The sequence below is a fragment of the Toxorhynchites rutilus genome, chromosome 2 (genome assembly GCF_029784135.1).
Source record: "Toxorhynchites rutilus septentrionalis strain SRP chromosome 2, ASM2978413v1, whole genome shotgun sequence".
Lineage (NCBI taxonomy): Eukaryota > Metazoa > Arthropoda > Insecta > Diptera > Culicidae > Toxorhynchites > Toxorhynchites rutilus.
The window spans coordinates 93,469,416-93,484,005 of record NC_073745.1 but is presented as its reverse complement, the minus strand read 5'-3'; the positions used below and the strand labels follow the sequence as shown (position 1 = coordinate 93,484,005).

Here is a 14,590-nt window from a genome sequence, read left to right as displayed (position 1 = left end):
TTCTACTTTGTTTTGTAATATAATTTATTAAAATTTAATCACTTCAGCAATAATAATAATAAAATTAGAGCAATAATTATTCTATTTCCGTTTTTTTTTTTGTTTCTTGTTTTGTTCTGCAAATAATCATGCCTGTTTTACTCCAATTATTCCGTAATTAAAGTTAATAAATCGAGTAGCCTGCTTTCGATTGCACGTGTGCAGGTCAACTGCTCTATTTCTTCCGCTTTCCCGTCTGTCTCCGTGTCGAGTGAGATACATTTGCAAAGTGTAGTTTATTCTCCGTCGTCGTTCTCGTCACTTCCAGTCTGCTTAATCCATAAATTTACATACGCGCATTCGCTCGCCGCACGTCAGCAGCGCATACAAGAGCTGACTTTGTCTCTACCACTTTGTTTGTTAGCTAAGTGTATATTACAGGTTTACACAATCAATCTGTTCTGCCGCCCCATTTCGGAATAACTAACATAAGCCTAACTGGATACGGAACAAACAAAGCCTAACTAAAATTAATTAAAAAGGAAAAGTAATTGAGAGTAAAATTATGGTTTCAGTTTCCATGATTATTTTTGTGTTCACGCTCGAACTCAGGTTTTGTTGGTAGTTTATCCGCTTTTCGTTTTTTTTTGCGCTTTTCAGAAGACAGATACATTGCAACGGGTTTCAAAAAATTGTTTTGTTCATTTCGCCTATACCTTGCCCCCACTGTTGTTGCAAGCGCATTGGTATTGCGTTGAAATCGATTTCACTAATAAATCTGTCAATAGGTTTCGCGTTACATCCGCCCGCGTTCGCCCGCTCGCTCGCTTGAAAGATGCCTTTTACTGCGTAAAGGATGGACTCAAATGCATGTGGTGTATGTTGTATGTTCCGTTCCGTAGCCACTACCTCCCGTGTCGTTATTTAGGATTCCATTCCGGCGAATAATCCTATCCATTATGTATATTTGTCTATTGGTTGACCGAATGATTCCCTATTTTTTTGTGAATGCTCATGTTATTTCTTAATAATTTTCGACGATTTGTTGTTTGTCCAATTAAACACAATGTGGTTTTATTGATCCCGCGCGTCACTCGTAATGTGCTGTTCGGATTCGATACACGCGAAATGTTTTCAATCTAACAGTAACTTTCAATTCTATTTAAAAACGACATTCTTGTTAGTGTTACCAGAATGATGTTCCTCCTCTCATATGAGAATGTTTTGTTGTTTTATCCGCTAGCTATACTGTGATACAATACCTTCTGTATCCCTATAGCGATAGCTTCAATTTTAGAAATTTTCTGTGGCTGATACTAAGAGTTTGGTGGTATGGAGGATGTACAATTATATGCTTTTATTTTTTATTTTATCCTTTGTTTGTTGTTGGTTTTTTTGCTAATCAGTTTTTCGCTTATTTATCTAGAAAAAATTATTCCTTCCCCTAGTTACGTTTCTCATTACCGCGCTTGGTTGATGTTTTGTTTTTCTTTTATCTTTCTGTGTATAATTCTTGTATTAATTAGGTTGTCGTCCCCTGGTGGCGCCACGTCTAGGCGCCGCTGCTAATCAAACTGTTTTCTCCTTGACGTTGCTGCGTCCGGTCCCTCAGTTATCGATGACTTTCGCCGAGCACTTCACTGAGTAAGAATACCGGGGCGTGTGGGAAGACAGAGGAACGGCAGATAGGCAGTACGGTTTTCGATAGGCGATGTGGGTGATAAGGAACACCAAAGTGTTACGTTGTGGTTCCCGGAGAGGTTGATGAAAGGAAAGATCAAAAAGAGGACTTTTGTTAGATATATTGATAGAACAGAACTGTGTTATTCCCTATCCAAAAAGATATAGTCCGCTTGAGGCAAATGAGAACAAGTAAAGGCTGAATTATAACAAATTGATAATAAAAAATGTTGCTACCTAATCAATAATTTACATTCTACTTATCACACGATGATACTGAATTTGTTCGTATATCATGTCACAATTTGACAAAAATTAATGATTCTAATTTGCAGTGTTTGCCAAATGATCCACTCATTAAAAAACAGGAAGTGGGTTATATCTATGATATAATCGCAGGGGTGACGTAGGACTATCGTTGATTTAGAGATCATTTGTTTGAAGTTGAATCTAAATCCATCCTGAATGAATGAATAAATAAATATTTGGGTGACTTCAAAAACGAGAGTGTTACTTTGAAGACTCAAGGTTTTATGCATCCAATATTGGATACAAAAAACCTTGTTCTGAAGAATAATCTTCAGAAGCTTTCCTGTTAACTGCACTTGATTGACAAATCACAAAACCAAATGTATGTGGTCGCAGTATTATATGGATAGAAAACATTAAAATAAACTCGCTTGAATGTAATTTTCAATTCCAAGGGGAACTGGCAGATTATTTTTCAGCAACGATCATTTCTTTCCAGGTTTCCTCTCGATAACCAGCAAACGAAAAGAGTTGCGCGCGTGTATGTGTGTGTGTGTGGCGGCTGCTTCTATGTCTTCCCGAGGAACCGTATTTCGATGCTGATACTCTCTTGGTCACCTTCTCTTCTCCTTCTGATCGATCGGCTTTTCTGCGCTCCCTCACAGTTAAAACAAACTGATTGCATTTCAGGTCAGGTCAAGCCAGGTAATGAATACCTCGATCCCTCGCCGTTCAGCTCGTTCAGTAACGATGTTGTCTTGTCGATGTCCTCAGGCGTCGTGCACAAATTACGTAACGCAAAAATCCGGATTTTGAACCTCCCCCCCCTTTCGTAACGCAATTTCCTATCTCTAATAAACAGAAAGTAACGCAACATCTAACCCCTCCCCCCTTATCGCGTTACGTAATTTGTGCACGACGCCTCACGAAAAATGAATGGGTTTCACCACCAGAATACCATTTCAGTATGCTTTTCGTGCGTGATTGAATCGAGAGAAGGTGTGGTTTACGATGGCAATTTGGAAGGCAAACTAGAGAAGAATGAACTCTCTGAGTATGAAAATTTCGGCGACTGAGCAATAATCGATTGAAAATTATATAATTTTGGCGATACGAAATATTTTCCGTTTTTCATGTTATGCATCCATTATTGGATACGAAAATATCCTACTGATGGGAAAGAATAATCTTCAGAAGCTTTCCAGCTAATTACACTTGATTGATTGTATTTGGTCGCTGTGTTCGCCATATAATGTGTTCGCCATATAATTAGAAAACATTAAAATAAACTCTTTCGCATGGATGTATTCTTCAATTCCCAGGGAACTGGCAGATTATTTTTCAGCAACGATTAGATCTTTCCGGAATTTTCTCGATGCTGTATGGCATCCAAACGAAAATTCTCGTTTCAGTTTGGCCTGCAAAAAACTTTTCTGAACTCTAATCCATCAAATCTGGAGCCCTGAAAAGGGCCGTTGATTATATGCTAAGCTAATACAGCACCCTCTCCTTGGATTCGACGGGCCAGCTGAATGTCCTTGGGCATGATGTGACGCGTTTTACGTGGATAGCACACAAATTTGTATCTTCGAATAAGCCTCCTGCAGCGTCATAACCGCGGAACTTTGGAAGCGCAAGTCGGTTTTGAAGTCCTGAGCAATTCCACGATCCAAAAGCTGCAAAGGTAGTTTGCGGATCAGCAATTCGGTCGACTTCCGATAGCGATGAATTTCACGAGAAGTTCCCGGTCGATAGCGATGTGGCTTCTTCACCTATCCTGCGGCTGGTGCGCTTATCCGAGCTGCTTTCGTGTGCCTTACCACTGAAAGACTAACCTGCTATCTGCTTGGTCCCAAACAAACGAGTCGTCACGGTGCGAGAGTAGAGTAAGATATGAACGAAAGCAAAGGAAGCGTCATTTTATAACCTGTTTTCGAAGCTATCATTAAGCTATTGAAACAATTTTCCGACTCAATAAATAGCAATCATATAACTCTTGGACATTTTATCTTTTGTATGAAATGATTATCACTGTTCCGTTGATCCGAAGCAGAATGAATCACGCTTAAAGAAGGAATGGATTTTTTCTTGGAATTTACTCAGCAAAAATAATGCCCTTTCCCAACACTTAAAAACGACAAACGGTAAACAGTTTCATCAAAGTGATTTCTTCGATATGGGGATATATTCACTACATCATGTCATGTATTTCATATTCTTCATTATGAAATCCATGGCACCTATCGGTATCGAATTATCATCGACACCACGATTTTCGCTAAATGCTCCTTTCAGTTCGGCCTGTAAAAAACTTTTTTAAACTCTAATCCATCAAATTTGGAGCCCTGAAAAGGGCCGTTGATTATATGCTAAGGTAATATAGCACGCTCTCCTCGGATACGATGGGCCAACTGGATATCCTTGGGCATGTTGTGACGCGTTTTGCATGGATAGCACACAAATTGGTATCTTCGAATAAGCCTCCTGCAGCGTCATAACCGCGGAACTTTGGAAGCGCAAGTCGGTTTTGAAGTCCTGAGCAATTTCACGAACCAAATGCTGCAAAGGTAGCTTGCGGATCAGCAATTCGGTCGACTTCTGATAGCGACGAATTTCATGCGAAGTTCCCGGTCGATAGCGATGTGGCTCCTTCACGCTTCCTGCGGCTGGTGCGCTTATCCGAGCTGCTTTCGTGGTGCCTTACCACCGAAGGACTAACGAGCTGTCTGCTTAGTCCCGATGAAACGAGTCCTCACGGTGCGAGAGTAGAGTAAGAAATGAACGGAAGCAAGGGAAGTGTCATTTTATAAAACATAAAAGAATCGAATGTAAACCCCACCCTCTTTATTATATAAGCTTACTGTATACTCACGAATATAATAAGGGTGGGATTTAGATTCTATACTTTTATGGTTTATAAAATGACGCTTCCTTTGCTTTCGTTCATTTCTTACTCTACTCTCGCACCGTGAGGACTCGAGCTCGTTAGTCTTTCGCAGACAGCTCGTTAGTCATTCGGTGATAAGGCACACGAAGTCAGCTCGGATAAGCGCACCAGTAGCAGGATAGGTGGAGAAGCCACATCGCTATCGACCGGGAACTTTGCGTGAAATTCATCGCTATCAGAAGTCGACCGAATTGCTGATCCGCAGCTACCTTTGCAGCATTTGGATCGTGGAATTGCTCAGGACTTCAAAACCGACTTGCGCTTCCAAAGTTCCGCGGCTCTGACGCTGCAGGATGCTTATTCGAAGATACCAATTTGTGTGCTATCCATGCAAAACGCGTCACATCATGCCCATGGACATTCAGCTGGCCCATCGAATCCAAGGAGAGGGTGCTATATTAGCTTAGCATATAATCAACGGCCCTTTTCAGGGCTCCAAATTTGATGGATTAGAGTACAGAAAAGTTTTTTACAGGCCGAACTGAAAGGAGCATTTAGCGAAAATCGTGGTTTCGATAATAATTCGTGGCACCGATAGGTGCCATGGATATGGATTTCCTTATGAAGAATATGAAATACATGACATGATGTAGTGAATATATCCGAAGAAATCACTTTGGTGAAACTGCATTATAAAATTATTTGTGTACGAATGCCGCAATCGATAGTCGACTCTAATTTGCGCTGGGTGATTTCCTCGGAGGACTCGATTCTTCCTTTGAACATTAATAATCTCTTTCTGGCAAAACGATGTGGTATGAATCACATTATTTGAATGATAGAATGAAGAAGTTTTCTGCCAATTTCCTTCAACCTCCAAACGTATCTTTCTCCCGTTTGTCGTTTTCGCGTTCGCTAATCCTTTCTCACAACACTCATTTCTCGTTTGAGAAATTGTTGAGTAAACATTGTTTGCCAGTGCGCGTAGAGCGGGAATTCCTAAAGATTCATTGCACCTCTAATAAATTGCCGAAAGACGTGGTCTTACGTTGATCGCACTTGATTGAAAAAATCCAAAACGAAATGTATTTGGTCGCAGCATTATATGAGTAGAAAGCAAATAATCGCTCGAAAATGACTTGATTTTCGCGATGTGAAACATTTTCCGTTTTTCATGTTATGCATTCAATATTGGATACGAAAATTTCCACTGATGGGGAAAAAAATATTCAGAAGCTTTCCTGTTAATTGCGATTGATTGAAAAATAACAAAACCAAATGTATTTGGTTGTTGTGTTATATGGATAGAAAACATTAAAATAAACTCTTTCGCATGAATGTATTTTTCAATTCGCATGGGAACTGGCAGATTATTTTTCAGCAACGATGAGAGCAACGAGAATTCCGCGCGTGTATGTGTGTGTATGTGTGTGTGTATGGCGGCTGATCCGATGTTTCAAGCGGAACCGTGGCATCACTCTCCTCCTGGTGGATTCCCTTTTGGCCTTAGGTGCACAAACAGGCTCTTGGTGACACCGTTCATCAGCGTTTTCATGATAAACGAAATTAGCTTCACAACAACAGCGACAACATGCTCCAATCGCTGTTCAATCATAACTGAGTGGGTTTACGAGCGGCGCTCGCTTATATACCGATTGGTGATTTCAATAGCCTGTTTTGAAAGCAATTTTAAGACTATTGAAACAAGTTTTTGGATGAAAAAGTAACAAGTATATGACGCGTACACATTTTATCTTTCAAATGAAGTGTTTATCATACCATTTCGTTCAGTTGTTTAAGAGCTATTAACGCTCAAAATCTCGGTCTCCAGCGTAACGCTTTCGTTCTCGAAACTTTGGTTTTACACCCCGGTATAGAAATGAAAGACGTAGTCCTACGTCAAAAATCGCTTTCGTTCGTTCAAATATGATCTTTCAGGAAACATTTCCCCCAGCGGTATTCTGTTGTTGTTATGTGCTGCAAATCACGACACAAAAGAGAACGAGACAACTCTGCATCGGCTCGTACTCCATTGCACACCAGCATGCAAGCAAAGCTATCATATACGTTTTCGGTGCAGAAAGCTTATTTTCTTTTTTGCCTCTAACATATGCATATCGACCTCCCCACGCATCATGAAACAGCAGGATCGTACGGACTATGCAAAACGAAAGATTCATATTCAGCTAATGTAGCAGATCTTGATTTTTAAGTCTCAGAGAGTGCAAACTATATGATTATTTAGCTCGATAGAAGCTCAAAGAAGGGTAGTCAGATTATATTTTTCATTTTTAACCCCGCTATTCCTTGAAATATGTATATTCATATAGAACGCATAGTTTTATTAGCAACACCCCTCCAGTGAGAAGCAAAAACTCTCTCGTTTTATCTCTTTTCCCATTCGCTGCTCTCCGCAAATGGTGACTGAATGATGACGTAATTTTTCTTGTATCATTTATTGCTTTGCACCTTTCTGTGCAGTGGGTTTCGCTATAGTAAAATGGGACGATATATGCGGTTCAAACTTGTATGCAGGCTTCGAAAATAGTGTGCCATGTTTGATACAGCTCGAATATGCAAACAACAGTCTTCGTTCCTCTCTTAGTTTCATCACTAAATATTACACAAGTGATTACTGACATTCATACAAGTATCTGAATGATCCTCTCATATTTGGTTATATGTTCGTGAGAGTTTACTTGCATGACACATTGTGTGTCATTCGATTTTGATCGAAATCCAAACACTGCTAATTTGACAATGAAGGATGTACAAAGCACCAAGGGCCAAGGTACCATTCATTGTCACATGTTCACTTAAACTTTTCAAACCAATTTAAGGTAATTGTTCTATCTGAGGTTTCTTCCTTCCCTAGATATGTCTTGAAACAAAAATTTCTGCATAACTCGAGAACTAATCAAGCAAATGGAGCAAAATTTGGCATGTGAGGATTTTTGGATACGAGAAATGTTTCAATGACGAATTACACATATATTCCAATCAAACGTGACAATTGAAAATTTTTCGGAAAACTGAAGGAAAATGGGAAAATTCGGAAAATTTAATTTCCATATGTTCCACAATTGAATCGTTTGTTTGAGAAACCCCATAAGTGCATAAGTGCATTTGACGCGCATGCGAGAAAACTACTAAAAACTATTTTTCTCCAAATTTTGGCCTGGTCCTCCAATTTGTTGGTATCAGGTTCGGTTATCACACCCAAAACATCTGAGACGAACCTGCCCAGGAGGCTGAAAGTCTCAAAAATAAAGAATAAAATAAAAAACACCCAAAACATATTGTGTGAAACCACTTTTTCACCAATATGACAGTTTAAGCTCAAAATATAACGTTTTAAAGTTGGTGGACTTAGGGGGTTTACCAAACAAACAAGAAATCGTTGATTTATTTATCGATTTAAAGTGTTTGTTTGTTTGTTTGAAGTTTGAAGTAAATTGAATTTTATGCGCCTTATACTTATGACAGACATACAGCTGTACTTGCGTTGTACTTCGAAAATTGTATGTCTGTCACCATGTACAGCGCTAGAACCATGCAAGCAACTCGGTACAATCGCTGTACCTGTACCGACCTATTTTTCCGCTGTACATGGCTACAGTTGTACTGTGCGCAGCGCCATAGACGGTTAGTGGTGGGTAACATGAACAAAACGAATCAAAACATTTGGTATACATTCTTTTCATTGACTTTCTCTTGAGTTAATAACTCAGATTGAAACATATTTGTTGTGTTCGATAGTTTAGACGCTAAATAAAAACCTTTTTCATTGAAATATTGGTGAAAATACAATGCAATAAATTCAAACTTCTGATTGTCAGTTTGACATGCGGTACAAAGTACAACCAAAGTATGCTATATACCATGCTATCGTGGTACCTGTACAACGCTGTACACGTACAGCGCTAGTACAGTTGTATGTCTGTCCATGGTATTAAATGTGCATAATGTTCATATCAAGTACACTGAGAGAAATAATTAGTAAATATAACGATTTTTTTGGTAAATACTACCAATCTATAGTCATTTTCGACCGTACTAATAAACACATATGTCAAGCAGAACCATGATTCGGAAGCCCAATATCGGCTACATTTTCTCGTCGAAAATGCACGTATCAGAATTATATCCTTATTATACCCCCGTATTGCCTTATGGGAACAATGAAAATGGTTAATACGCGCTTTTCTCACCAGTTTTCTGATATGACAATATCCAAGCTTACTAATGTTATCGAGTAAAATATACTAATCTCTGGTAGGGATGCGGGTTTGTTCACAATATGTACAAAAAATTTGTATATTCTACTAATTTTGCATTACCAAATGTATTTGGTAGTTTTCGACCGAGAATTTTTCTAATTGTAAGAATGGGGTTGTTTATAAGTTATGCTCTGCATTGACGTAGGAAGGGGAAGAGGGAGGGGACACTGCGGATAGCTATGCATTTCCAGTATCCAATCATGTATTGTGTTGCAAGCGCATCGATATGCTTATTGCTCAAGGGTTGTCGAACGAATTTCCAATCCGAAAAATACTTTAGACATGATGCATGTGAATATTGTATATTCATTGAATGAAATAAATTGTATTCGCAAGCAAACATCCAAATGGGTTGATTGGACAATTCATATCATGAACCTTGTTATTTGAGTTGGATTATTGACCATGTTCATCCCGTGTTTCTGTGTTGTATAATCTACATCCGGAATACATGCTTTCAACTTTCTGATGTCCTCGATTTTCTTTTTGTTGATCGGAACGTTTCCATTTGGTTATTTAGGATTGGCTGGGAGAGCCAATTGACCTGGTTTCGATTTCAGAAGTCACAAATGGGTGCTGTTGGCATCGTATGTAATTTTTTTTTGCACCGCCATGTCCTTGAAGTCTATCGAGTGAGAAAACTGATTGACCTGCGAAAATTTGAATTGGATTTTTTGATGGTGATAACTAGAAACATGGACTTATGGGTTTTCTCAAACAAACGAATATTTGCAACACCGATTAAGGTGGTTCGTACAACTAGCTTTTTCTGAATTTTGATAGTCGATATAGGTACTCTCAAGGACTGCCAAAAAACAATGCCAAATATGGGGTTTCTCAAACAAACGATTCAGTTTGAAATCATCTCCCGCAGTAAACTTCGTTAAGTTGAATTTCGCGACTTTTCGAAAAGTTTGTATATCCCGGCGTGAATCTTTTTTCGATTTTTGCAGAACATTATAATTAAAAATGAACAGCCAGCCGAAAAAGAAATTCAGTGCCGCAAGGACCTATTTCGGAAAAATAAAAGGCGAAAAAGTACAGTGCAAAATTTGTTTAGCCGTTATGGTGTTTTGTCGAAATACATCGAATATGCTAAACTATTTACGGTTGAAGCATAAAAATAATCCCTGACGGTGTAGGAGACTAGAAAAGAAAATTCAGCGTCTGCAGGAGTAAAAGACGGAATTGAAGTGGTAGTATTCAAATTCAGAGTTCCAAGGAAAGTCTACCACACCAGTGGTCAATAATTCCAACAATATACTTCTTTTGAACTAGTAGTTATAGGGACCAAGCAGAAACTTTCAAACAAATCTGATATTTCAATAACATTCGATGAACGGGGAATTTTGAATAGAAAAAAAATGTATGCATTTTGCATACAAAATTTGAGGATCATTTTCATATTTGCTCTTTTTTCAATCGTTCGCAAAAAAAATCATGGAATGGTAATTTTATCAATGTAGGGAAAAGGGTGAGAAAGATGGACACCTATGTATGATTGATAAACAAATTTTTATTTTAAATTTTTATGATGTACAAACTTGCAATACAGTGTATCAATACCTTTGACACTTACTGTGTACACCTAGCTGGGTTTCTGTTAAAATTATGAATAAAAACAACAAAGTAATCTACAAAGAGCAGCTCGATGTAAATTTTCGTCTGCAGAAAATAAGGTTTTCATTGTTATCGAGTAATTTTTGGGTTACTTCTCGTTATGTGAGTGTTTTACCATCACTTTTCTTCCAGTTTATCGAATCAGTGGTAATGTTTCCTCATTTTTACTTCAGAAATATTGATGAAAAAAAAAATACTTATCAAGTCGGGTAAGGCGGACACTCCACAGAAACGAAAGACAAACATGTTGTTTTGAAAACAATTTGTTCATCTTCCCCGTTTTTTAACAGATGCCCACTAACGTCGTTTGTCAGAGCAACCAGATATCATGGACCTATCAGCAGAGCGGTTTTTAGAACGGTATCCGAATCTGTCAGTCCGGATGCGGGAAGCTATTTCAGACATGAAAAAATGAGAATAATTACGGGGCCCTCTTAGGTGACTTTCGTCAAACCTTTTTGTTCGATCATTTTAAGACATATTTGATGTTCTCCAAAACATATCGAGTACATAAACTTGAATCTTTCCTGTCAAGTGTTCAAACCGGACACATTTAATTTTCCAAATTTCTGCCTCAAAAATAAATTTAATTATAAAAAGAGACTTAGACTATCAATTTGTAGTGAGATAGCTATATTTTTTGTGAAATTCACGAAAAAAATCAACGTTTACTAAGGTGCCCGTCATTACCACCTTTCCCCTACTGAAATACCATTTCATTCAAAAACCATTATGGCGTATCATGTTAATTTCAGAGTTATAAATGTAATTTAATAAATGTTATTAATGTAACGTTTAAAATTATGAAACTATATTTTTTTTATTGTCAATGTATGTTTATTATCATTACAAGAAATAAATATTCGCTCGATTAATCGAATACTGAAGAACAATCATTCGAATGAATAGAAAATTGAAAAATGGCCCCACGATTAATCGGTTATCAAATAAACGAAAAATTAAGACGTCTCTAGACATATCATATCGCATGCTAACAGAAATGGAAAAAATATCTTTCGAATAAAGCCAAGTATACGTCAATCAACACCATTTATTTGTGTTTTATCAAAGCTCTACGTCTCTAAAAAGCACACGTTGCTATCTAGATTTCCGGATCTTCTTTGCATTAAAAGAAATTTACCCAACATAGAATATCCTTGTTAAAAGATTCATTTTAACACGATTTCCTCAAGACCATAACACATTCAAGATTTTTTTTCTTATAGTATTTTCCTGAAAACGAGTACGATCAAACGTTTCACCTTAGAGCAACACAGAATTAAAAATTTGAACAAAGTTATGATCTATGATTCTATGTCAATCTGGTTGTTGGCATCTCGAATAAGACTGACTTCCATTGTTAAGGTTTGGAATCATTTGTTGTTAGAAAAGAACGTTTGCCGAAAAAAATGGCAATCTGCGGATTCGTGAAACCCAATTGAATTCAGAATCGTGAAATAATGCCAAAAATGATTGGTTTGAGAAACTAAAATTTAATTGCGGAGTAGAATATTAGTTCGATTCTCTTTCTATAAACATTAAATACCGTAGAGTTCGATTTTTCGCAGAATTATGTGGCGAGGTCACCGTGGTTAACGCAATGATAGACTAAAGATCGAAACAAGAAAACAAATATTCCAACTTGAAATCTATATCGTACATATTAGTGATCAGATAATCCCCGCGACGAATGATATGAGATGGCTCAAGTCACGGTGCTCCTGCAAGCAAACGGCGTGAATATAGTTTGTCACTTAGGTGAGATTTGAAGCCGTGTCCTCATATGTTATCGACATAGATATCAGGTGCCAAAAAATATAGGGGTCGCAATAAGGCGAACAATTTTTGCTATCTGAATGAGCAATCCGTAACACGCGTGCTACTTCGGACACTAGAGATTTTCAATGTTTTCTAACGAAAATTCTCTTTAGGAAAATCGCAAGACTAAAAAAAAGTTCTATATTTCCCAGTCATTGAACTTCAAAAAGAGATGAAGTTTGATCATTTATAGAATAACACAATCTTTCTGTAACACGTTGATCCCGCACTGTTCGGTGTCGGTTCCTAGAAACATAAATCATTTCATAATTTATGTGATTGACAGTGAGATATATACATTTCTTTTACACAGTCTGATGAAGATTCTCCATGAATGCCGGTGGTGAACTTTACCTTCACAACGTTGTCCATTGAAATTTCAATGTCAAATAACATCTCGATTGTGCTTTTTAGTATGAAGTTAAAAAATATGCGTGTTATTGCGCAATTTGATCCCAACAAGATATGATTGGTTAGCAATGACGCCAGTAACTCGATCATGGAAATCAACTATTTTTGAATCTCCATCTCTACGAAATAAAAATGATTCGAGTAATACCACTTCATTCGGTTGAATTCTTTTTTTTTTTTTTTATCTTCGCTTATTTTTCGTCGGCCTATTTCCGCCACTTTAGTGCCAATCACCGACATCAGGGAGGCGACTCCACCTGTTCCTACCTATCAGACTCAACAACTCATGAGCCGGGCCAACTTCTTTTACTTCCGCTCCGAAGGAAGACGTAACCAGAGATTTTTCGCCTCAGAAAATCCCAACGACGCCAGCTGGGATTGAACCCAGGCCGATCGGATTGTGAGGCTGTTACGCTAACCATACAACCACTGGCGCCGTCCGGTTGAATTCTTATACTTTCCTAAACTTTGTCTAATATATATCTTTATACGTCCCAATGTTCACATCAAAATATGGACGCTCACAGCAAAGACAGATCTTCATCAACATGGACCGATCCACGATAATCCACCACAAAATAACAATAAAACGATGAGAAACGGCACAAATGTATCGTACAGTCCGAGCAGGCTAGTAAGAACGTTTTTCGGTTTCGTTTACTAAAAACGTAGCGTGGATGATGTTCCTTGCAAGAGCAATTCAACAGATATATTTTAAAACGTTTGCCAGACGCAAGTAGTCCAGATATATTCAATCATGCAGTCTTGTCTGCTCTTAACTTTCTGAATAGGTTTCTCTGGTTACTCGAACACGAAATGAATGTTTTTTCCTGCCAAATGCACACAACGGACGTGATTCTACTGAACGAGCTAGCAGAGGGTAATGTTTTGTATATTCCTGTAATTAAAACTAGACTTTTTGAAATATGTCACGATTGCCATTCATTACCCCTCGCAACGGCGCCTTGAAGTTGGCAGCAGCCTGAAGTTGAATTTGGTAGGCTAACGAGTGAATCTTGAAGCCGTACAAGCTGTTGAATACAGATAGAGGTAGAAAACAAACAAAACATTAGTCAACGATAACAAACAATATTTATTGAGTGGAAATTACAACACATACCGTGGTACGAACTGATTGGCGGGACGTTTCGGGCGATACTCGGGATGTACCATGAACAGCATATGGGGGAAGCCAGTACCGAAGTAGGCTCCATCCGTGTGATGATGTCTCGATGACTTTGGTGTGTAGACGTCGATGCACTTAGGACAGTAATTTTTCACCATTGCCTCTCCGGGCACATCGGATAAACCTTAAAAGTAAATTGTTCCTGTAACATGCATCATTCACTAAATTTTCGAACAATCGAACACTAACCTAATGGAAGCATCGGTTGACTTTCGCAGTACACTCGCGGGCAGTGGCCAAAGTCGCCGCTTTGATATTTCTCTATCATTTGAGCTATGCCACGATTGGTGAGGATATATCGAGCGTGTATCAAACCGTACAGCATTTCTGCTGCCTGCTCGATCAGGTCGGACTGATTCGGATTGTCATCGATCTCGTCCTCTGTTCGTCGGGATTTTAAAATTAAAGAATGAGTGGCAAGACTGTTTTCTCTCGTACTTTCGGCAGGAATGATTGCCGAACAGTCGTCTCTGACAAAAC

At 38.3% G+C, this 14,590-nt stretch overlaps 1 protein-coding gene across 3 annotated transcripts in view; it reads right to left on the bottom strand.

Annotated features, from left to right (window-relative positions):
- Positions 1 to 14,590, bottom strand: part of LOC129764976 (casein kinase II subunit beta) — a 28,800-nt gene continuing 14,210 nt past the window's right edge. Inside the window, exons 3-6 of one of the 3 annotated variants that reach the window (XM_055764678.1) lie at positions 14,300 to 14,491; positions 14,045 to 14,234; positions 13,874 to 13,955; positions 1 to 1,619 (exon numbers count right to left, since the gene is read on the bottom strand). In XM_055764678.1, the coding sequence (XP_055620653.1) occupies positions 1,617 to 1,619; positions 13,874 to 13,955; positions 14,045 to 14,234; positions 14,300 to 14,491 (467 nt within the window). In that variant the 3' untranslated portion in view covers positions 1 to 1,616. Of the gene's footprint in view, positions 1,620 to 13,600; positions 13,956 to 14,044; positions 14,235 to 14,299; positions 14,492 to 14,590 lie in introns of those variants that run through there. The other 2 variants (XM_055764677.1, XM_055764680.1) reach the window with 2 other exon arrangements.